This window comes from Cherax quadricarinatus, chromosome 68, assembly GCF_038502225.1.
Source record: "Cherax quadricarinatus isolate ZL_2023a chromosome 68, ASM3850222v1, whole genome shotgun sequence".
Classification (NCBI taxonomy): Eukaryota; Metazoa; Arthropoda; class Malacostraca; order Decapoda; family Parastacidae; genus Cherax; species Cherax quadricarinatus.
Window position 1 is genome coordinate 10,371,502 of NC_091359.1, and position 24,970 is coordinate 10,396,471.

Below are 24,970 nucleotides of genomic sequence, written 5' to 3' on the forward strand. Positions count from 1 at the left end.
ACCTACCATATCAGCTATGCTGATGACATTATGATCCATACAACAGGGCAGCAAAAGAAGATGAGTACCATTTTTAATGAAGTTCAGGTAATTTGTAACTGATTAGGCCTCATAATATCATCCTCTAAAACAAAGATATTGACAAGCAAACGACATCTCCCACCCATCTATCTGCAGGGGTGAAAACATTAGTCGTGTTAAATCTTACAGATATCTTGGTGTAGATGTACCCTTTAATAAATCCACCATACCACAACTAAATAAGAAGTACAATAATAGGTTAAATGCTCTCAAAGCTGTTGCTGGCCACAACCCCAACTATGGTGCTAATGTGAGAATTGTGAGAATGATGTACACTGCCTATGTTAAGTCCTTAATTGATTTTAAGAACATAAGAACATGAGAAAGGAGGAACACTGCAACAGGCCTACTGGCCTATGCAAGGCAGGTCCAATTCTCCCACTGGCTTAAGCTCACTGACCTAGTGACCTTAAGCTGTCTGATCTCACTGACCTAGTGAGGTCAGAACATGGGTATGTTTATGCAACTTGCAATGTGAACAGACTGATGGACGTTGCAGTGGCCAGGCTTAGGCTTGGTTACAAGTACTTCTGGCAGTTTAGGAGACACACAGATGATGATCAAACCAAATGCCAATAATGTGGTCAGGCATATGGTCACTGTCTTGAGCACTATTTGCTTAAATGTCCACTTGTTAAGGAATATAGAGATAGACAGTACAATCATATGTGACACGTCAAGATATGTATCTTATTAATGAAAATAAGACACCAGATATACTAAGAAAATTTCCTAAATTTGCTTGTAACATAAGTGAACTGTAGATATAAATCCAATTGTACTCCTGTTAACCCTTTTGGTGCCTAGTTCCTAGGCCTTTTGTGTATCCATATGCTCTTGCACTACCGTCCAAAGGATGGATATAGGGTGCACAATAAACTAGCAACTTCAGTGGCAAAATCTAAAAACCTAATCTAAATCTAATCAAAACAGCTAAAATATAGTCACCCATACATTTTGTTGTAGGTAGATCCCACTGCCTAAACTACTGTTCCAGTATTATCTTTAGATGCGAAAGAGTTTTCCTGTTTTTTGTGTAGAAAAGCTTAAATATCATGTCTTATGATCTGATATTTATATTTTATAAAGTAAGAGAGTAAGAGAGTGGGAGGCTTTCTTCAAGTGGCCAGAAGCTCCGCAGAACGTGTTATCATACAACTAAGAGATAAGTTGGAATAATTTTTCCACTTCCATCTGTTTCACTGAACAATGGCTCTGCTAAAGCAGTTAAGATTGCTGCTTCTGATTCATTATAATAATGCAAAGATTAATATCAATATATGTACAGTGGACCCCCGGTTAACGATCTTTTTACATTCCAGTAGTATGTTCAGGTGCCAGTACTGACCGAATTTTTTCCCATAAGGAATATTGTGAAGTAGATTAGTCAATTTCAGACCCCCAAACATACACGTACAAACGCACTTACGTAAATACACTTACATAATTGGTCGCATTTGGAGGTGATCGTTATGCGGGGGTCCACTGTATTTATACATTTAATGAAGAGTAGTTTCATCAAAGATAAAATTAATGTTACTATATGAGCAGCAAACACTCTTTCTATGCATGAATTCAATGAAGTGATAATTGATGCAACACCATCATACCTGAAGTGGAGGTCGTGGTTCTGGGTAGCTTCAATGAACCACGAGGAGTCCTCGTCAGACACGTCCTCAACCACCACATCCACCACCTGACCACCACCACAACACACACAAGTATTATTATAGTGATTTAATTTCTACCCATTTTGCCTATGTAGAAAATGTTTCAGCATTTTCAAGGAATTTTCCCTACATCACATATATCAAAGGTGTTGCAAATATTTCAACCAATTATATATAAAGCAAACAGATAGAAAAATAATTTCTAGAATAACATGTGAATTTTGTTAAATACAAATATGACAATTTTACATTTTTCAAGAAAGCTAAGAAATGCAACTACAACTTTATCTCAAAAGCTGCTTCCATTATAAAATTGGATCAAACTGTATTCATTGGCACATAATTCATGAGTGACTGCGAATGCTTCAATACACAATTTCAGTGGTGCCTCACCAATTCAGCTGAGCGTGCTGACACCATAACATTAAATCTCTGCCTGGGTGGAGAGTTGAGAGCATGGGTTTGAACTCATTGCTGGGTCATGAATATTTATACACATACACACACATACATACATGTGTGTATGTATGATTATTTGATAAATACATCATCAACTTTCATTGCCAAATAATTTAGTTTTAATAATATAAATACACTATGGTAGGATTGCTGGTGTCTTTTTCTGTCTCATAAACATGCAAGATTTCAGGTACATCTTGATACTTCTACTTACACTTAGGTCACACTACACATGCATGTACACGCATGTATATACACACCCCTCTGGGTTTTCTTCTATTTTCTTATTATTTCTTGTTCTTGTTTATTTCCTCTTATCTCCATGGGGAAGTGGAACATGATTCTTCCTCCGTAAGCCATGCGTGTTGTAAGAGGCTCTGGTCGCCTGGTGGCTAACACTCTCACTTCACATGGCGAGGGCCTAGGTTCGATTCCCAGCCAGAGTAGAAACATTGGGCGTGTTTCTTTCCACCTGTTGTCTATGTTCCCCATCAGTAAAATGGGTACCTGGGTGTTTGTCGACTGGTGTGGGTCGTATCCTGGGACACTGACATATTTTATTATTATTTTTTTATTATCACACTGGCCGATTCCCACCAAGGCAGGGTGGCCCGAAAAAGAAAAACTTTCACCATCATTCACTCCATCACTGTCTTGCCAGAAGGGTGCTTTACACTACAGTTTTTAAACTGCAACATTAACACCCCTCCTTCAGAGTGCAGGCACTGTACTTCCCATCTCCAGGACTCAAGTCCGGCCTGCCGGTTTCCCTGAACCCCTTCATAAATGTTACTTTGCTCACACTCCAACAGCACGTCAAGTATTAAAAACCATTTGTCTCCATTCACTCCTATCAAACACGCTCATGCATACCTGCTGGAAGTCCAAGCCCCTCGCACACAAAACCTCCTTTACCCCCTCTCTCCAACCTTTCCTAGGCCGACCCCTACCCCGCCTTCCTTCCACTACAGACTGATACACTCTTGAAGTCATTCTGTTTCGCTCCATTCTCTCTACATGTCCGAACCACCTCAACAACCCTTCCTCAGCCCTCTGGACAACAGTTTTGGTAATCCCGCACCTCCTCCTAACTTCCAAACTACGAATTCTCTGCATTATATTCACACCACACATTGCCCTCAGACATGACATCTCCACTGCCTCCAGCCTTCTCCTCGCTGCAACATTCATCACCCATGCTTCACACCCATATAAGAGCGTTGGTAAAACTGACATAATGTGCCCGAAATGCTCAGCATAACAAGGAGCTTTCTATATAGTAGTATGTCATTGATGTCAGCTAGGCCTATATACCATGTACATGTACTTGTAGTAAATAAAGATATTATCATTATTATTATTAAAATGCCAGGAGCAAGGGGCTAGTAACCCCTTCTCCTGTATGTTACTAAATGTAAAAGGAGAAACTTTCGTTTTTCCTTTTGGGCCACCCCACCTCGGTGGGATATGGCCAGTGTGTTGAAAGAAAGAAATACACTATGGAGAGTTTTCATTAGACTCAAAAGAAAAGTATACCTGCAGCTTGAGATCACAGGGAGTGTTGGCTGAGATGATGAGTGTAGCAGTGAGACTCATACTAGACTCGCCACTCTCCTCACTGGCTAGGATCTTGCTGCTCACCTTACCCTGGTACACGTACTGGTACTGCTGACCCGCTCTGAACACATCCTCACCTGTGTATAACATGCTTTGTACATGGAGTACATGGGAAAGAATGTAGAGGAACTGAAAATCCACACTGAAGCTATCTACTTCTGTTTGGATTAAAGACTACTGAGGGTTATCTATGTGTTGTAGGGGGACAGGTGATGAAAATGAGTTTTAGAAAAGACCTTTACTGAGATATTTCTCCTGTAGACAGGCATCTTCAGTCAATTGTCAGTGTACCAATGGCGCCCCTACTTTTCATTGGGAGTATTTTGCACCACCTGCCCAGTCTTTTACTTTGTGTGTGCAGATTCAGGACCATTCCTTCTAGGATTTTCCAAGTGTAGATTATGATATATCTCTTTTGCCTGCATTCCAACGAGTACAAGTCAAGTGCTTCTAAGCATTCCCAGTAGTTGAGGTGTTTGATGGAACTTATACGTGCAGTAAAGGTTCTCTGTACACTCTCTAGATCTGCAATTTCACCTGCTTTGAACAGAGACGTTAATGTACAGCAGTATTCGAGCCTAGAGAGAACAAGTGATTTGAAAAGGATCATCATTGGCTAGGCATCTCTTGTTTTGAACGTTCTCATTATCCATTCTAACATTTTCTTTGCATTTGTGATTGTGGCAGTGTTGTGATCCTTGAAAGTGAGATCCTCAGACATTACCACTCAAAGGGCCCTCATGTTATTTTCTTGCTCTACTGTATGATCAGACTTTGTACTATACTCACTTCTAATTATTATCTTCTCCAGTTTTCCATAACAGAATAGTTAGAATTTGTCTTCATTGAACATCATATTGTTTTCTGTTGTTCACTGGAAAACCTGGTTTATATCTCCTTGGAGGTTAACCATGTCTTTAATAGATGACAGCCTCATGCAGATCCTAATATCATCTGCAAAAGATGACTCGGTGCTGTGGATTACATCTCTGTCTACGTCTGATATGAGGATGAGGAACAGGATGGGAGCGAGTGCTATGCCTTGTGGAACAGAGCTTTTCACTATAGATGCTTCTGATTTACCTCTGTTTACCACTACTCTTTGTGTTCGATTCATTAGAAAGTTGAAGATTCATCTCCCCACTTTGCCAGTTATTCCTTTTGCATGTATTTTGTGCATGATTGCACTTGTCAAAGGTTTCTGCAAAGTCTGTGTATATTACATCTGCATTCTGTTTTTCTTCCAGTGCATCCAAGACCATATAATAATGATCCAGTAGTTATGAGAAGCAGGAGCAACCTGCTCTGAACCCAAGTTGCCCTGGATTGTGCAGCTTTTGGGAATCCAGGTGGTTTGCAATCATGCTTCTTAGCACTCTTTCAAAGATTTTTATGATGTGGGATGTTAGAGCTATTGGTCTATAGTTCTTAGCTAATGCTTTGCTGCTACCTTTATGGAGTAGAGCTATATCCGTTGTTTTTAGTGACTGGAATTTCACCCATGTCTAAATTCCTTCTCCACAGTATATGTAGGGCACACAAAAGGGATTTCTTGGAGTTCTTAATGAACAGAGAGTTCCACGAGCCTGGGTCTGGGACTGAGTGCATGGGCATGCTGTCAATGGCTCTCTCCAAGTCTATTGGATTTAGGGTAATGTCAGAAATCTGTCATACATTGATAGAATTTTGAGGCTCATTCCTGAAAAAATCATTTGGACTGTCGATCTTTAGACTGATTAGTGGCTCGCTAAACACAGAGTCATATTGGGATTTCAGTATCTCTCATTTCTTTGTTATCATCTGTGTAAGTCCCATCTTGTTTGAGTAAGGGCCCAATACTAGATGTGGTATTTGCCTTGTTTTTTGCATGTGAAAAGAAATATTTCAAATTTCTTTCAATCGCATTAATTACTTTTAGCTCCTCCTGTCAATCCTTGGTCCTGTATGAGTCCTTTAACTTAAGTTTGATACTTTCCACTTCCCTGGCCAGCACTTCCTTCTGTGTATCAGATAATCTAGAGTTCTTGAGGTCAGTGATTTTTTGTCGTCTTCTCTAGAAGGAGCATTTTTCTCTCTCCAGTTTATTTCTTTTCTTCTTTCTTAGAGGAATATGCCTTGAACATACTTCAGCTGCCAGTATGCTGATCCTTTCAAGGTTTAGATCCATGTTATTTAAGATATCTTCCCAACATGTTTCATTTAAGACATGGTTCACCTGATCCCAGTTGATGTTCTTCTTGTTGAAGTTGTATTTGGTGAAGACACCTTCACACCTATGTGCATTTTGCTGATCAGGACCCCTGTGCATGTAAGTCTAAACCTCAATTAGATTGTTATCAGAATTAGTTGTTTTTGATATTGTTATGTTTCTTACCAGGTCCTCATTATTTGTGAATATAAGGTCATGTGTGTTTTCCAGTTTTTGTTGGCTCCACCATCTGCTGACTTAGGGTGTGTTTATCACAGAGATTTAGTAACTTGTGTGTGTGACCTTTCATCTGTGCTGCCTCCAGAGACTGTTTCTGTTATAACATTATTTGCTACATTCTTCCATTCTGTGTGCCTTAGGTTGAAATCTCCAAGCAGTAAGATGTTTGGGGATGGAGCTGGAAGGCTTTACAGACAGTAATCAATTATCAGTAGCTGTTCCTTGAACTGTTGGGAGGTTGCATCTGTTTGGGGATGGAGCTGGAAGGCTTTACAGACAGTAATCAATTTTCAGTAGCTGTTCCTTGAACTGTTGGAAGGTTGTATCTGGTGGCTTATATATAACCACGATGGCTAGGTTTTGGGTCTTGATCTTTAGTGTTAGAACTTCAACTACATCATTTGTGGTGCACAGCATCTCTCTGCAGATGAGTGACTCTTCGATATACAGGCTAACCTCCCCTTGTTGCCTGTTCTTCCTGTCGCATCTAAAAAAGGTTGTACCCATTTATCCATATTTCATTGTCAAAATGATCTTTTGTGTGGGTCTCTGTGAAGGCTGCAAACATTGCATTTGACTCCTCGAGAAGTCCAGTGATGTTGTTGGTGGATGGCTTAAGGCCTGTATATTAGCAAATGTAAACGAGGTCATATTCTGTGTTTGTTGGGGGGGGTTGTTATTAGCATCAGTATTTGTGGTTCTGGAGGGACATGGGGAGCCACTTGCTGTGCCTCCAGTCCAACAAGGCTCCAAGTTGGTGGACTATTTTTGTTATTTCCTTCCATTTTCTGTCTTCTAGAGAAATTTAGAGCCAAAGAAGGACATTATAGCTCCTCTTCATTGAATTAAACTTGGTAACTATAGGGGTTTATTGCTACCTCAGGAATATAATACAGTAACTCTCTTTTTTAGTGTCTAAATCATTATTTACTATTGTTTAAATTTAAATTCTTATGCTATCACCATGAACTAAATTTTTGGGGAATTATTAGTAGTAAATTTGTCTTTTTAAATATTTTATACATATGTATATATATATATTAGATGTGACAAGAACAGGGCTATAAAAATGCACCCTGATCAAAATGATAATCTTTCTGTAGTTTATTTGAAATAACATTGAATTCCCATTTGATATACTCTTGAGCCTAGCAGCAAGACCAGCACAAAGTGCTTGAATGTGAAGAAAACAGTTGTGTCTTACCAGTGTAGCGGCAGGTTCGTGCACACACTGGGCTCTCATCTGAAAAAAAATATAACTAAATACAAAATTAATGGTGGCGCCATAGGGTAATTCGACCCCCAAAATTTCCCACAGCCCACCTACCCTCCTAAAAAAAAAGTAATAATAATAATAATGCTGCTTCAAAATAAGTCTCTTAGTCTTCTTTCCAACATGGTTTTAATGCCATTTGAAATCAAAACCTCCTTTTTTAATACACCGGCCATTTCCTACTGTGGTAGGATGACCTAGAAAAGAAGAAACACTTTCACCATCACTCATCACTACAGCTCAAATGACCTTCCAAACTGCAACATCTCCCACCCCTCCTTCAGAGTGCAAACACTGTACTTTTCACCTCCAGGACTCAAGTCCAGCTAACCAATATGAATCCTCTCACGTTACCTTACTTGCACTCCAACAGCACATCGTCATATAAACCACTCACTCCTATCTAACATGCTCACACACATTTGCTGGGTGTTCAAAAATATCTATTTTAAATTAGTTTTGCTTTAGCCAAGAAATATTTCATATAGAGAATCCACATAGACTACAATGTAAATTACTACATATGTGTACTAAACACTAAAATGCAATAAACACTGATCACAGGCAACAATGAATCCACATGGAAAAAATATAAGATTAGAGTACCACCTTCAGTCTATTGATGAAGGCCTCAATGGTAGGCTGAAATACACGGTACATTTATTTTCAATGTTATTTTGTTTACGTGGGTATGTCTGTACTATATATGTGGTGTTTAACTTTGGGTGTGAGAGCCTCACTATTCACCTGCTGTTAAGTCGGTGTCCTCTTGTTCAATGGCCTCATGTTCTGTGTTCTCTTGTTCAATGGCCTCGTGTTCCGTGTCCTCTCGTTCAGTGGCATAGTGTTCAGTAGCCTCATGTTCAGTGTCCTCATGTTCTGTATCCTCATGTTTGGTGCCCTCGCGTTCGGTGTCCTCACGTTCAGTGTCCTCGTGTTCGGTGTCCTCATGTTCAGTGTCCTCATGTTCAGTGTCCTCGTGTCCAGAGTCCTCACGTTCAGTGTCCTCGCGTTCGGTGCCCTCGCGTTTGGTGTCCTCATGTTCAGTGTCCTCATGTTCAGTGTCCTCACGTTCAGTGCCCTCACGTTCAGTGTCCTCGCGTTCGGTGTCCTCATGTGAGGTGTCCTCATGTGAGGCGTCCTCATGTGAGGTGTCCTTGTATTCCAGCAGGGGCTCCACATCTTTAGGGTTCTCCTGTACAAGGCTGTCAGAGTTATAATAGTCGTGATCAGGGCTCTCGTTACGTAGTCTGTCATTACTGGGACTTCCATTGCCTGGACTCTTTTGTCTATCATCATTGCCATGATGTTCATAGCTGGGATGCTCATATCCATCGTTTTCACTGCCGGGATTTTCAAAGCCTCGTCCCTCATTCCTACGTCTGTCACTATTGCGGTGAAAATAATGACGGCTGGGGCTTCGCTGTCTTTGTATATCATATCTACGATTGCCACGGTTATGACTTATTCTGTCATAACTAGGTCTGTCATAGTTATGACTGTCGTAGTGGACACTCTCTTGCCCGGATCTGTCAGAGGTGTGACGATCATACTTATGAGCTGGATCAAAACTTTGACTACTGTTATGCTTACTGGAAGTGTAAATTCGACTGTCATAACCATGTGTGTTGTATTCACGGGCTTCTAAGTCATTGTTCTCACGAGCATGGCGACTGCCATAGGCCTTGGAGATTCCTGAAACAAAACAAAACAGCATTAGCATGTGATGCTTTCGCTGGAGAATCAGTAAGCTGGGGGAGGAGGAAGATGGATAAATAAAGATGGAATGTGGAAAATGGGTGGGTGGGGGTGAAGAGGGGGGTAATAAAGGTAAGTGGCAAAACCACTTTGGTGCATATTGATAAAGGTAGGTGTGTGTGTGTTTTTGTGTTATTCATGATAATCACTGGATGAGGTATGCCACACCACCCGTCAGTGGCACACACATTTACAGATTGTATGCATGCGTGGCAGTGAAATGGTAGTGGGTGTAGTTTTTGCTATTGCCTTCTTTTGGCACAGGAGGTAAGTTGTTTGGGTTGGTTATAGGGCACTTGCTGGAGCTGGTGGTCGACTGGTTTGCCAAAGCTGGTGGTCGGTTCAACTGCATATGAGGTGGTGTTCTGCCATAGAAGGCTGACAGACATTACTTGGGAGTGGTCAGTGGTCAGTCGTCACGTGAGGTCACAGACCCTGAGCTGCTTTGGGGATTAGCGTGGACGGTTAAAAGCATGGTTTGCTTCTGCAGTGTTTTAAAAATTGAGGTTGGAGAGTTGAAGGAGGTCTTCCTTCTCCAGGAGGAGATTAGGAGACTGAAGGTCCACCTCAATGGGTCTGGGAGAGAGTGTGAGGTGACTGGAGTTGTGGGGAATGAGGCTTCTAGGAGTGAGGTGCAGTCTGTCTCTCGCTGTGAGGAGGCTGTAGGTGGGGAGGTAGCAACGGCTACCAGCAGTGAGGTGCAGTCCAGCACCTGCTACAAGTGGCGAGTGGTTCCCAATAATGGGAGGCGCATCAGAATAAGGAAAGTTAAGAGTGAAGATCTGAAAGTAGGAAATCGCTTCTCTGTTCTTCAGGATGAATGTACTTCAGTGGCCAGTGAAGGTAAGGGTACTACTGCCCCTGCTAATAGAGGTAAGCGCATTCTTGTGGTTGGTGACTCTCAGGTAAGATATATTGACCGTGCTTTTTGTAATAGGAATAAGAAGATGAGAGACAGAGTGTGCTTTCCTGGAGCTGGTGTTGGGGACATAGTTAACAGGCTGGATAATATCATGTCAGGTAATGGGAACAAGCCCATTATCTGTCTCAGTGCTGGTGGAAATGATATTGGGAAGGGTAGGAGAGAAGAGCTGCTAGATAAGTACAGGTCAGCTATAGATTTCATTAAGTCTAAGGGAGGGGTCCCAATCATATGCAGCATCTTGCCTAGAAGGGGAGTAGGAAATGAATGGTTGTCTAGGGCAATTGGTGTAAATTGCTGGCTAGACAGATACTGCAAGGAACTTGCAATCCCATTCATTGACAACTGGAACAACTTTTATGGCAAACATGATATGTATGCAAGGGATGGGGTACATCTCTCTGGGGCTGGGGTGGTAGCACTTGCAAACTCGATTGAGAAGGCCATTGGTGAAATGCCTATGATTTTAAACTGATAGAAGATAGAGGTATGGGTGTGTGTGGGAAACAAGCAGGTTGCAACACTAGGGTTGGAAACAGTAAATGTATAAAAGACATTCAGCATGAAGTTATAAATAAAGACAATAGATCAGGTCAGCAAACAAAGGGGGACAACAGAGGGCAGCAAGGGACTAGCTCCCTTAAGGTTTACTATACTAATAGCAGGAGTGTAAGAAATAAGATAGATGAGCTAAGATTAATTGCAAGTGCAGGAAACATAGATATTATTGCTATAACAGAGACCTGGCTCAATCTGAAAGATAGAGAGATGCCCTCTGAATGTCACATACAAGGCTATAAACTATTCCACACTGACAGGGTCAACAGGAAGGGTGGTGGAGTAGCGATGTATGTCAGAGACAATTTAAACTGTTGTGTTAGACAAGATATAAAATTAGAAGCGTCAGCCACTGAATCTGTTTGGTTACAGCGTCTTGAGGGCCGAGAAAAACTAATTTTGGGTGTGATTTACAAGGCCCCAAATCTTGATAGGGAGTGCAGTAAACTTCTATGGGACGAAATTCGTAAGGCATCTACATACAAAAATGTTGTGCTAATGGGAGATTTCAACTATAGACAGATTGACTGGAGCAATTTAACAAGAAATTTAGAGACAGGTGACTTTCTTGATATGATCCAGGATTGTTTTTTAAAACAGTTAGTGACAGAGCCAACTAGGGGAAATAACCTCCTTGACTTGATTCTTGCCAGTAGGGAAACACTAATTAATAATCTTGAGGTTAATAATGAGCTTGGGGAAAGTGATCACAAATCACTCAGTTTTAATATATCATGGAATTCCCCTAATAATGGCAATCAAGTCTCTGTCCCTGACTTCTGCTTGGCTGATTTCATAGGACTGAAAAATTACTTAGGTGGGCTGAACTGGAATGACCTGACTAAGGGTCAGGTAGGTGGTGATGGTTGCCGATATGACGCTCAGTCAAATTATGTTCCAAATTATGTACACTTATTTTCGTGATGTATGCCAAAGTGAAACAGTTAATTGATACTCTGACTTTGTCCGAGTTAAGTACATTAAAACTTCAGACATGTTGGCAAGTAGCCAAATATCTCGGTGTGACGTATAACAGGAATTACACCACAGAAACTGTCAGAGCGTTAATTAAAGATATATTGTTTCCTGCTCATACAGAGATGTTCGATTATGATTCTGATTCAGAAAGCCTAGTGTCACAATTAGGAAGTATGACTCTATTTGATGACATAGAAGAAGGAGCAACTAAGGCAGAAGTGAGCCTAGTGTAGCTCAGTTCTTGCTCACGCCTTCCCTCCTAACTGGTAGTATGACTCAGCCTCATACTAGTACCGTGTATACTACACCTGTATCTACTTATCCTAGACCAGATCTAGACTCTCTAGAGGCGGCTGGACGAGGTGTCCGACCTAAGGACCGTCCAGACTCATTCGTTAGATTCCTTACTCCTCCATTACCCACTGGTCCTATCTCTAAGGAACAGTTTGAGAGGTTTGAACGCCTCATTATGTTGCAGACTGCACAAATAGAGGCACAGAGGAAATTGAACGAAGAAGATTTCCAGAGAGAAAATGTTCGTCTGGGAAGACAACAGACTGATAGACCACAGGACACATTTAATGTGCAGAAAGCTGCATCCATGGTTCCTAAGTTTTTTGAGAGTGACTTAGACACCTATTTTGATGTGTTTGAGAACCAGGCACGTGCTATGAACTGGCCACGTAAGCACTGGGCTACCTTGTTGCACACAGCTTTCACAGGAAGAGCTCAAACTTGTACTGCTACTTTACCATTTGCCAAGCACATTAGTTATGACACTGTCAAACGAACTATTCTAGAGACATATAACTTGTTACCTGTAAGTTATCAAAGCGCATTTCGTACATTACAAAGGCAGCAAGATCAAACTTGTGTAGAGTTTGCTCGTGAGAAAAAAGTTGCATTTGAGAGATGGTGTAGGTCTGCGAAATGTAACAACTACGACAGCCTAGTTCAGTTACTACACGAAGAGTTTAACAACTGTGTGTCTACAGACATACAAGAATATCTGATCGATCATACTACCTCGGATATTCTGGAAACTGCAGCATTAGCAGACAATTATGAGATTTCTCACAAACTTGTACGTACTAAAACACAGAGAAACAAGGTAACTAAAAATTGTCCTAGAAGTTGGCAACCTAAATCAGCTGCTCATTGCCGGCCTGATGTACCTGCTACTGTAACTTCTCGTACCTTTACCAGGAAAACTCACAATCCTGAATCTGTCTCTGTGGCTAGACAGAAATCTGATATTGAGAAGAAGAAAGTTAAATGTACCTATTGTAACAGAAAAGGACATGCTAGAGAGTATTGCTATAAGTTAGATAGAGATACGAGAAGCAGTCGTGCGGCTGGCACCCCCACTCAAGTCGTATCCTCTTCTGAGCAACAAAGGCTCCAAAATCCTAGTAATACCTCTGATCCTACTGTTTTAGATAATATTACTCAGAACAGATGACTAGCGTCAGAAAGTGTATCTGACGAAAAGATTCGTTCAGCGATGAGTCCTTACTTTTCGAGAGGTAAAGTAGGATTTGACGAATCACATCTGAGATAATTACTTTCAGAGACACTGGCAGATATCTCACGTTATTAAGAGAAGATGTACTGCCCATAACTGATGATACCTATACCAAGATAAATGTATTGTTAGAAGCCTATGGAGGAGCTGTTATAAAAGTACCTCTGCACAAAGTTTACATTGAAACAAGCTATTATACTGGTTATATTTCAGTGGGTATATCCAGTGGTGTATTTCCCATCAGGTCAGTGGACTTGTTGATAGGGAACGATATCTTTCATGCTGGTATATGTAAAGAACCACTGGTGATTGATAATAACACTGATGATAATTATGCCATTGAAGCTTGTAGAGAGAAACCTATTTTATTTCCTCTCAGCGCAATTACTAGAGCTATGTCAAAGATTCAACAACCACCCTTGTCTCCTGTTGAGTTAGTGGATGACAATGATTTGGGCTTGAATATGTTGTTTAGTGATGCTCTGCGCACAGGATCATTAACATTAACTCCCCCCTGTCATCAACCTAGTCAGGACACAACTGACGTTAAATTTCTAACTCGTGATGATTTAATCAAGGATCAGTTTGTTGATCAGTCACTGGAAAGACTGAGAGATATAGCAGTTACTGAGAGTGAAGCAAAGGATCTCGATAATTGTTACTATTATAGTAACGGTGTACTGATGGAGAAAAATATATGTAAGTTGTCAGCTGATAGTGTTTCCACCACAGTCAAGCATCTCGTAGTGTTACCAGTTACATTTCGTGAACAAGCCATTGATTTTGCTCACAATAGTCCCATAGGAGGACATTTGGGTGTCAAGAAGACACTCGGTAAACTGGCAAAACATTTTACTTGGCCAAAGATGAAGGAAACAGTAGCTGATCATGTGCGACATTGCCACGTGTGTCAAGTGACAGGCAAGCCAGCACACACACTTCCACCTGCACCTCTCATTCCTATCACCGTGGATGGTGAACCATTCTCACGTCTTATTATTGATTGCGTTGGTCCTTTGCCTAGAACCAAACTAGGAAACCAATACTTATTTACTATTATGGACGCTGCAACACGCTATCCCGAAGCTATTCCTACGAGAAAAATTAATGCTCGTGCTATTGTGAGAGCGCTGATGAAATTTTTCTCCCAGGTTGGATTGCCACGAGAGATACAATCAGATCAGGGATCTAACTTCACTTCTAAGATCTTTCGAGAAGCATTATCCCACCTAGGAATAAAGTCTGTACTTTCAACCAGTTATCATCCACAGTCACAAGGTGCTCTAGAGAGATTTCATCTGACATTGAAGTCCATGATGAGAGCTTATTGTGAACATTTTTCTAGAGACTGAGATGAGGGTATACCTTTTCTTCTGTTCGCTATGAGAGAAAGTGAGCAAGAAAGTCTCGGGTTTAGTCCATTTGAATTAATATTCGGACACCAAGTGCGTGGTCCTCTCGCAGTGTTAAAAGACGTATGGACAGGAAAATCAAATCCATCATTGAGCACATCACCTTCATTAATGCAGCAACATTTGACAGCCGCTAGAGAGCTAGCTTCGAAAAACCTAGTTTCAGCCCAAGCCAGAATGAAGCAACATTATGACAAGCGTGCTGTCTCTCGCTCTTTTAAAGCAGGAGATAAGGTGATGGCTCGGAAATTAGCACCAGGTCATGCTCTACAAGCCAGGTATGATGGTCCCCTGGAAGTAGTGAAAAGGCTTAGCGACGTAAATTATTTGGTACGTATGCCTGGGAAAAAGAAATCTTATCATGTGTACCATGTTAACCAGCTTAAGACATACTACGCTAGTCCTCTACCTACTACATCTATTCTTCCTAGGACAGAGGAAGGAAACGTCAGTATACCTGACATCTCTAGAGGTATAGAGGTGTGTTTAGAAAATTCAGTGACTCTACAACCACTAGACGATTTTCTTAGTAACCTTGGGATTGATAAAGCTGGTGATATTAAAAACATGATTTTGCATTTCCCTGAATTGTTCAGTGATGTTCCTAAACGTTGTACTCTGGGTGTACATGACGTTGATGTACAGGGAGCATCACCCATTAAACAATCACCATATAGGATGAGTCCAACGAAGCATAAAGCATTGAGAGAAGAGGTTGATTTTCTGTTATCTCACAGACTTATTGAGCGCAGTAAAAGTCCATGGGCATCTCCATGTATTTTAGTGCCTAAACCTGACGGTAGTTTCAGGATGTGCACTGATTACAGGAAAGTGAACTCTGTCACCTTGCCTGATGGTTATCCTCTACCTCGCATTGACGACCTTATTGACCGTGTGTCAGGAGCCCAGTTTGTCAAGCCGTTTAGATCTCTTACGAGGCTATTATCAAGTCCCGCTTACTAAACGTGCTCAAGAAGTATCTGCTTTTACTGTTCAAGATGGATTGTTTAACTACCTCGTCACCCCCTTCGGCCTATGTAATGCGGCTTCTTCATTCCAACGTATAATGAATGAGTTGACCCACAACTTAAGAGGGAGTAGAAGCCGACCTTGATGACTTAGTGGTGTACAGTGACGAGTGGGAACAGCACTTGACGCGTCTAAGAGCCTTGTTTGAGAGACTGGCGCACTACAACTTCACTGTTAACTTAGCTAAATGTAGTTTTGGTCAAGCCAAGATTTACCTATCTAGGCTTTTGTATCGGCCAAGGTGAGGTTGCTCCTATTAAGGCTAAGGTTCGTGCAATTTCTGAATTTCCAGTGCCACAGGATAGGAAGGGAGTACAGAGATTCCTGGGTATGGCAGGATATTATCGCAGGTTCTGTCCAAACTTTTCTCAGATTGCAGCTCCTCTCACTGAGCTTACTAGTAGCAAAGTTCAGTTCACCTGGACTAGAGATTGTTCAGACTCGTTCAAAAGACTGAAACATTTGCTCTCCTCTGCTCCTGTGTTGAAAAGTCCTAATTTCAATCTTCCCTTCTTTTTACATATAGATGCGAGTGGCTATGCAGTGGGTGTTGTGCTGCTCCAACAGTCAACATCCACTGACATTCTCCATCCTATATGTTACTATTCATCTAAGCTTAAACGACACCAGAAAAATTCTGCCACTATTGAGCAAGAGGCTCTAGCTCTTGTGGTGTCCTTGGAACATTTTGACGTGTATTTGGGCACTTCCCCATTTAAAATTAATGTTTTTTCAAACCACAATCCACTCACCTACATAAATACTATGAAGAGTAAAAATGCTAGGATCATGAGGTGGGCACTCAGAATCCAACCTTATTCTATTAGTATAAAACACATAAGTGGTCATTGTAATGTAATTGCTGATGCTGTCACGTCCTTAATAATTATCAGTTACATTAAATTAACGTAATTTTATGCCCAAATACCTTTTGTTACTTGCTATGTCAAATTCAGTAAAGTAACGTAATCTCTCCAGCCCATGTTAATTATGTATACTCATGTTATGTCTAATTATGTTATTTATATATTCACAGTAATGTTATGTGTGTGAGTTGGAGACAGAAGCTGTGTTGAGTGGGTAGTGTCGAGTGGGCGATGTTACTGCTTGTCGGAACACTGTCCTGCCGCAGACCCCCCCCCCCTCTCACTACACTCCTTAAGCTGTTTCATACTCAGATGTCCATACTGCATAGCATTCCACTACCACTACTTAAGAGTGGAATGCCATCTCCTGTCTATAGCACATGACTATTATTTATATGCAGTCTCCACTACTATGATTGAGCCTCAACGTGTCATGCTTGTCTACCCTATCCTGTCTCTATACTGATGTACATAACCACGAGTATTCAGAGATACGATACTGTGTACTGCCCTAGTACTAGGGGCATAACTTAGTGAAATAGACACTGTGAAATTATAGAAGTGCTTGGCACAAGATTGACTCTAGATTTTTATATTGTTATTAAAGTGACATGAGTAATCAGTAATAATGTGAAAGACATTAATGCAACTCCTAGTGCGACCGTTTGTCGTGTTCGGGAGGGGGGGTGTTGCAACCCCTGAATGGGTTACAATGTATATATATATATATATATATATATATATATATATATATATATATATATATATATATATATATATATATATATATATATATAATTTATATTATCTTTTCATATAATTTTATATTGCTTATATTTGCGATAATAGCTAAATCGTAAATATATTGCTTTATATTATTATTTGACTTAGTTATGTTGTTAGGTAGGATGTAACATATTATGTGCTCATAGTTCAAGTCTTGATTGTCTAACTACTGTAATTATCGCTCTTTGCTCGTTACTCTGCCGGCTTCTGTTGCTGGGCAGCAACTGTCCACGGAGCTATCACGTGATTGGGAGGGTGGGTGATCTCACCTCGCCTGAAGTATGGAGTCTGGTCTAGACTCGTTTGGTGGTTGGACGTATTCCTGACAAGTGCCTAAATCTCCCTTATTGGCTCTTGTTGGAAGATCGTCTCTATCTTATTGTTGTATGTTCTGTAGAACTCTGTTCGCAGAACACTGTCGAGACTTAGTGATTTTCGACGTTGTACTGAGGTTGTGTGTCGCATAGACACTCTGAGCAACTCAGGTCCTGAGCTGTAGCTTCTGACCTAATTTGTACTGGTTTCTGTGTACTGTCACAGTCGGGGATTTTCTTATGCTGAACTTAGATTCAGTAGTATGGGAGTTTGGTGACTTTTGTGGAGGATCTGCTGATGGTCCCTACTTAGTGTCGTTATATTATCTCCTAGTTCCTGATTCTGTGTCTCAGTTGCTTGTTATATTGCTATTGGGCTTAGCATTCTTTTAATTGTTCAAGCAGACTGTTCTGATTGCCAGTTGGTCAAGAAGTTAGTTTATTTGAGGACTTTGTCAGTCACTTGTTTAAGTCTAGTCGAGTCGTGAGACGTAGCGAACTACTTAGAGCACTTACACACATACACACACTTATTTGTATATTGTATTATTAAATGTTAATGTACCAGACGGTACTTAAGACATAAATATGTGATATGTGCTTTCAGCACAATAATACTGTACACGAGAGAAGTGTTTAATATTATTTTGAGTACTGTGATTAAATTAATTTAATTTAATTTGATATACGCCTAGACAACTTAACTATTAATAAATTTATTAAATTTTAATTTCTCTAATTAGTAGCCTACCAGTTGTAATCCTGAAGCACTATTAATTCTTATTGAATTCCAATGGATAATTGGACAAGGATACTGACTAATTGTTACGAAAACCCAGTAACAGGCTGGATGCTAGAAGGGCAGTCCTTTCTAGTATTCACTGGAGATCTCTAAGCTTTTAGAATCGCGTTTTTTGTAACAGTGGTGGTGGTGGAACAAGTAGTGGTGGTGGAACAAGTAGTGGTGGGGGAACAAGTAGTGATGGTGGAACAAGTAATGGTGGTGGAACAAGCAGTGGTGGAGGAACAAGTAGTGGTGGAGGAACAAGTAGTGGTGGAGGAACAAGTAGTGGTGGAGGAACAAGTAGTGGTGAATGAACAAGTAGTGGTGGATGAACAAGTAGTGGTGGTGGTGGTGGAACAAGTATTGGTGGAGGAACAAGTAGTGGTGGTGGAACAAGTACTGATGGTGGTGAACAAGTAGTGGTGGTGGTGGTGGAACAAGTAGTGGTGGTGGGGGAACAAGTAGCGATGATGGGGGAACAAGTAGTGGTGGTGGGAGAACAAGTAGTAGTGATGGGGAACAAGTAGTGGTGGTGGGAGAACAAGTAATGGTGGAGGAACAAGTAGTGGTGGTGGGAGAACAAGTAATGGTGGAGGAACAAGTAGTGGTGGTGGTGGAACAAGAAGTGGTGGAGGAACAAGCAGTGGTGGAGGAACAAGCAGTGGTGGAGGAACAAATAGTGGTGGAGAAACGAATACTGATGGTCGTGGAACAAGCAGTGGTGGTGGAACAAGTAGTGGTGGTGGTGGTGGAATAAGTAGAGGTGATGGGGGAACAAGTAGTGGTGGTGGGAGAACAAGTAGCGGTGGTGGGAGAACAAGTAATGGTGGAGGAACAAGTGGTGGTGGTGGAATAAGTAGTGGTGGAGGAACAAGTAGTGATGGTGGAACAAGTAGTGGAGGTGGTGGAACAAGTAGTGGTGGTGGGAGAACGAGTAATGGTGAACAAGTAGTGGTGGTGGTGGAGCAAGTAGTGGTGGAGGAACAAGTAGTGATGGTGGAACAAGTAGTGGTGGTGGAACAAGCAGTGGTGGAGGAACAAGTAGTGGTGGTGGTGGAACAAGTATTGGTGGAGGAACAAGTAGTGGTGGTGGAACAAGTACTGGTGGAGAAACAAGTAGTAGTGGAGGAACAAGTACTGATGGTGGTGGAACAAGTAGTTGTGGTGGTGGTGGAACAAGTAGTGGTGATGGGGGATCAAGCAGTGGTGGTGGGAGAACAAGTAGTGGTGATGGGGAACAAGTAGTGGTGGTGGGAGAACAAGTAATGGTGGAGGAACAAGTAGTGGTGGTGGTGGAACAAGAAGTGGTGGAGGAACAAGTAGTGATGGTGGAACAAGTAGTGGTGGTGGAACAAGCAGTGGTGGAGAAACAAGTAGTGGTGGAGGAACATGTAGTGACGGAGGAACAAGTAGTGTTGGTGGTGGAACAAGTATTGGTGGAGGAACAAGTAGTGGTGGAGGAACAAGTAGTGGTGGTGGAACAAGTACTGGTGGAGAAACAAGTAGTAGTGGAGGAACAAGTACTGATGGTGGTGGAACAAGTAATTGTGGTGGTGGTGGAACAAGCAGTGGTGATGGGGGAACAAGTAGTGGTGGTGGGAGAACAAGTAGTGGTGGTGGGAGAACAAGTAATGGTGGAGGAACAAGTGGTAATGGTGGAGGAACAAGTGGTGGTGGTGGTGGAACAAGTAGTGGTGGAGGAACAAGTAGTGGTGGTGGAACAAGCAGTGGTGGTGGAACAAGTAGTGGTGGTGGAACAAGTATTGGTGGAGGAACAAGTCGTGGTGGAGGAACAAGTACTGATGGTGGTGGAATAAGTAGTGGTGGTGGGTGAACAATTAGTGGTGATGGTGGAACAAGTAGTGGTGGTCGGAGAACAAGTAGTGGTGGAGGAACAAGTAGTGGTGGTGGTGGTGGAACAAGTACTGATGGTGGTGGTGTGGGAACAAGTAGTGGCGGTGGGGGAACAAGTAGTGGTGATGGGGGAACAAGAAGTGGTGGTGGGAGAACAAGTAGTGGTGGTGGAGGAACAAGTAGTGGTGGTGGTGGGACAAGTAGTGGTGGAGGAACAAGTAGTGGTGGTGGGGGAACAAGTAGTGATGGTGGGAGAACAAGTAGTGGTGGAGGAACAAGTAGTGGTGGTGGGAGAACAAGTAGTGGTGGAGTAACAAGTAGTGGTGGTGGGTGAACAATTAGTGGTGATGGGGGAACAAGTAGTGGTGGTGGGAGAAAAAGTAGTGGTGGAGGAACAAGTAGTGGCGGTGGGGGAACAAGTAGTGGTGATGGGGGAACAAGTAGTGGTGGTGGGAGAACAAGTGGTGGAGTAACAAGTAGTGGTGGTGGTGGAACAAGTAATGGTGGTGGGTGGGAGAACAAGTAGTGGAGGAACAAGTAGTGGTGGGAGAACAAGCAGTGGTGGAGGAACAAGTAATGGTGGTGGTGGAACAAGTAGTGGTGGAGGAACAAGCAGTGGTGGTGGGGGAACAAATAGTGTTAGTGGTGGAACAAGTACTGATGGTGGAACAAGTAGTGATGGAGGAACAGTGGAGAAACAAGTAGTGGTGATGGAGGAACAAGTAGTGGTGGAGGAACAAGTAGTAGTGGTAGTGGAACAAATAGTGATGGAGGAACAAGTAGTGGTGGTGGTTGAACAAGTAGTGATGGAGGAACAAGTAATGGTAGTGGTGGAACAAGTAGTGGTAGTGGTGGAACAAGTAGTGGTAGTGGTGGAACAAGCAGTGATGGAGGAACAAGTAGTGGTGGAACAAGTAGTGATGGACGAACAAGTAGTGGTGGAGGACCAAGTAGTGGTGGTGGAGGAACAAGTAGTGGTGGTGGAGGAACAAGTACTGATGGTGGAACAAGTACTGATGGTGGTGGAACAAGTACTGATGGTGGTGGAACAAGTAGTGGCGGTGGAACAAGTTGTGGTGGTGGAACAAGTAATGATGGAAGGTGGAACAAGAGGTATGATGGAAGAAGTGCTTACGGTGGAACAACGTGAGAGGGTAAGTGGAAAAAGTGGTGGTGGTTGGTTGAAGTGCTGGTGGTGGAACAAGTGTTCCTGATACTAGTGGTAGTGATGGAACAAGTGGTAGTGGAACGACTGGTGGTGGAAGTTGTGGTGGAACGAGTGGTTGTGGAACTGGTGGTGGAACAAGTAGTGGAACGAGTGGTTGTGGAACTGGTGGTGGAACAAGTGGTGGTGGAACATATGGTGGTGGAACGAGTGGTGGTGGAACGGGTAGTGGTGGAACAAGTGGTGGCAGAACAAATTTTGGTGGAACAAGTGGTGGCAGAACAAATTTTGGTGGAACAAGTGGTGGTGGAATAAATAGTGGTGTGGAAAAGATTTAGTGGAAAGGTGAGGATGGCTGGAACGAGAGGAGGTTGGAACAATCAGTGGGCGTGGGATGATGCTTTGGAGTGGGATTATATGTGGGATTGGGATGATACATAAAAAGAAATGATGAGTGGACATAGAATACTGAGTGGGCGTGGGATGCTGCGTAGGCATGAGAACTGACCTGCGTGGGCGTGGACGAGCAGGAAGAGAGAGATCAACGCCAGCTTCATTCTGGCGTTGTCTCTTGCACTAGTCCGCTCCTAGCTAACACTTGCCTGTGTCGAACCAACACTCAAATATATCCAAGTGATATGTACCCGCTACACTACCTAATACTTGATTCACTATTGGCACTGTTACAGTGTAACATTGGTCACAGTACTCTTTACCACCACTATGAGGTGCCTGTCCAACAGCGGCACTGGGGCAGGAGTGACACTTTCTGGGGGAGGGGGATCCTTAAGTAGCCTATGACTGACCAAGGTCCGTACGTCAACAACCATGATAACTGAGATACGAGACTCCGAACGAAATCTTTATCACCCTCAAGTTTAACACTTGCAATACGTGTATATGTGTATATATGTGTACTCGCCTATTTGTACTCACCTATTTGTGGTTGCAGGGGTCGAGTCCTAGCTCCTGGCCCCGCCTCTTCACCGGTTGCTACTAGGCCCTCTCTCTCCCCGCTCCATGAGCTTTATCAAACCTCGTCTTAAAACTGTGTATGGTTCCTGCCTCCACTACGTCATTTTCTAGGCTATTCCACTGCCTTACAACTCTATGACTGAAGAAATACTTCCTACTATCTCTCTGACTCATTTGTGTCTTCAACTTCCAATTGTGGCCTCTTGTTTCTGTGTCCCCTCCCTGGAACATCCTGTCTTTGTCCACCTTGTCTATTCCACGCAGTATTTTATATGTCGTTATCATGTCTCCCCTGACCCTCCTGTCCTCCAGTGTGGTCAGGCCAATTTCCCTTAATCTTTCTTCATAGGACATTCCCCTTAGCTCTGTAACTAACCTTGTCGCAAACCTTTGTACTTTCTCTAGTTTCTTGACGTGCTTTATCAAGTGCGGGTTCCAAACAGGTGCTGCATACTCCAGTATGGGCCTGACATACACGGTGTACAGTGTCTTGAATGATTCCTTACTAAGGTATCGGAATGCTGTTCTCAGGTTTGCCAGGCGCCCATATGCTGCAGCAGTTATCTGATTGATGTGTGCTTTCGGAGACATGCTCGGTGTTATACTCACCCCAAGATCTTTCTCCTTGAGTGAGGTTTGCAGTCTTTGGCCACCTAGCCTATACTCTGTCCGTGGTCTTCTGTGCCCCTCCCCCATCTTCATGACTTTGCATTTGGCAGGATTAAATTCGAGAAGCCATTTGCTGGACCAGGTGTCCAGTCTGTCCAGGTCTCTTTGAAGTCCTGCCTGGTCCTCATCAGATTTAATTCTCCTCATTAACTTCACATCATCTGTGTGTGTGTGTGTGTGTGTGTGTGTGTGTGTGTGTGTGTGTGTGTGTGTGTGTGTGTGTGTGTGTGTGTGTGTGTGTGTGTGTGTGTTTCTATATATATATATATATATATATATATATATATATATATATATATATATATATATATTATTTAATTATCACACTGGCCGATTCCCACCAAGGCAGGGTGGCCCGAAAAAGAAAAACTTTCACCATCATTCACTCCATCACTGTCTTGCCAGAAGGGTGCTTTTTAAACTGCAACATTAACACCCCTCCTTCAGAGTGCAAGCACTGTATTTCTCATCTCCAGGACTCAAGTCCGGCCTGCCGGTTTCCCTGAACCCCTTCATAAATGTTACTTTGCTCACACTCCAACAGCACGTCAAGTATTAAAAACCATTTGTCTCCATTCACTCCTATCAAACACACTCACGCATGCCTGCTGGAAGTCCAAGCCCCTGGCACACAAAACCTCCTTTACCCCCTCCCTCCAACCTTTCCTAGGCCGACCCCTACCCCGCCTTCCTTCCACAACAGACTGATACACTCTTGAAGTCACTCTGTTTCGCTCCATTCTCCCTACATGTCCGAACCACCTCAACAACCCTTCCTCAGCCCTCTGCACAACAGTTTTGGTAATCCCGCACCTCCTCCTAACTTCCAAACTGCGAATTCTCTGCATTATATTCACACCACACATTGCCCTCAGACATGACATCTCCACTGCCTCCAGCCTTCTCCTCGCTGCAACATTCATCATCCATGCTTCACACCCATATAAGAGCGTTGGTAAAACTATACTCTCATACATTCCCCTCTTTGCCTCCAAGGACAAAGTTCTTTGTCTCCACAGACTCCTAAGTGCACCACTCACCCTTTTCCCCTCATCAATTCTATGATTCACCTCATCTTTCATAGACCCATCAGCTGACACGTCCATTCCCAAATATCTGAATACATTCACCTCCTCCATACTCTCTCCCTCCAATCTGATATCCAATCTTTCATCACCTAATCTTTTTGTTATCCTCATAACTTTACTCTTTCCTGTATTCACTTTTAATTTTCTTCTTTTGCACACCCAACCAAATTCACCCACCAATCTCTGCAACTTCTCTTCAGAATCTCCCAAGAGCACGGTGTCATCAGCAAAGAGCAACTGTGACAACTCCCACTTTGTGTGTGATTCTTTATCTTTTAACTCCACGCCTCTTGACAAGACCCTCGCATTTACTTCTCTTACAATTCAATTAGCAAGAACTCATTTAAAATTAAGTCCTTTCTAAAATTTTCTCTTATACGTTTAAAAGTCTTAAGAAGAGAAGGCATATCAACCAAGTTTTCATATATATATATATATATATATATATATATATATATATATATATATATATATATATATATATATATATATATATATATGATTTCTTATACATACATATATATGACATCCATATTTTGCTTCTTCCTTCCCCTCCCTACCCGTTTTCTTTCCTTTGCCGCCTTTTGCCCTCTCTGGGATAATGGAGATAGCTTCATAAAAATTCCTTTTCTCCCGCGTATGCGATAGGCTATCGTGAGAGATGGCAATTCCCAAGTTCCAGTAACTCCAGCTATGCTGGAAGGAAACCTTTGAAGCTTGTAGCTGATGAACCCTTGCTAGAATGTTTGATGATAGCTT

At 42.2% G+C, this 24,970-nt stretch overlaps 1 protein-coding gene across 2 annotated transcripts in view; it reads right to left on the reverse strand.

Moving 5' to 3' along the window:
- The window catches only part of LOC128697761 (uncharacterized), a 201,383-nt gene extending 179,136 nt beyond the window's left edge, over nucleotides 1–22,247 (reverse strand). For both annotated transcript variants that reach the window (XM_070099669.1, XM_070099668.1), the window contains exons 1-5: nucleotides 21,988–22,247; nucleotides 8,276–9,223; nucleotides 7,460–7,498; nucleotides 3,747–3,904; nucleotides 1,692–1,777 (exon numbers count right to left, since the gene is read on the reverse strand). In XM_070099669.1, coding sequence (XP_069955770.1) covers nucleotides 1,692–1,777; nucleotides 3,747–3,904; nucleotides 7,460–7,498; nucleotides 8,276–9,223; nucleotides 21,988–22,036 — 1,280 coding nt within the window. In that variant the 5' untranslated portion in view covers nucleotides 22,037–22,247. The remainder of the gene's footprint in view (nucleotides 1–1,691; nucleotides 1,778–3,746; nucleotides 3,905–7,459; nucleotides 7,499–8,275; nucleotides 9,224–21,987) is intronic.
- Between the last annotated feature and the right edge of the window lie 2,723 nt (nucleotides 22,248–24,970).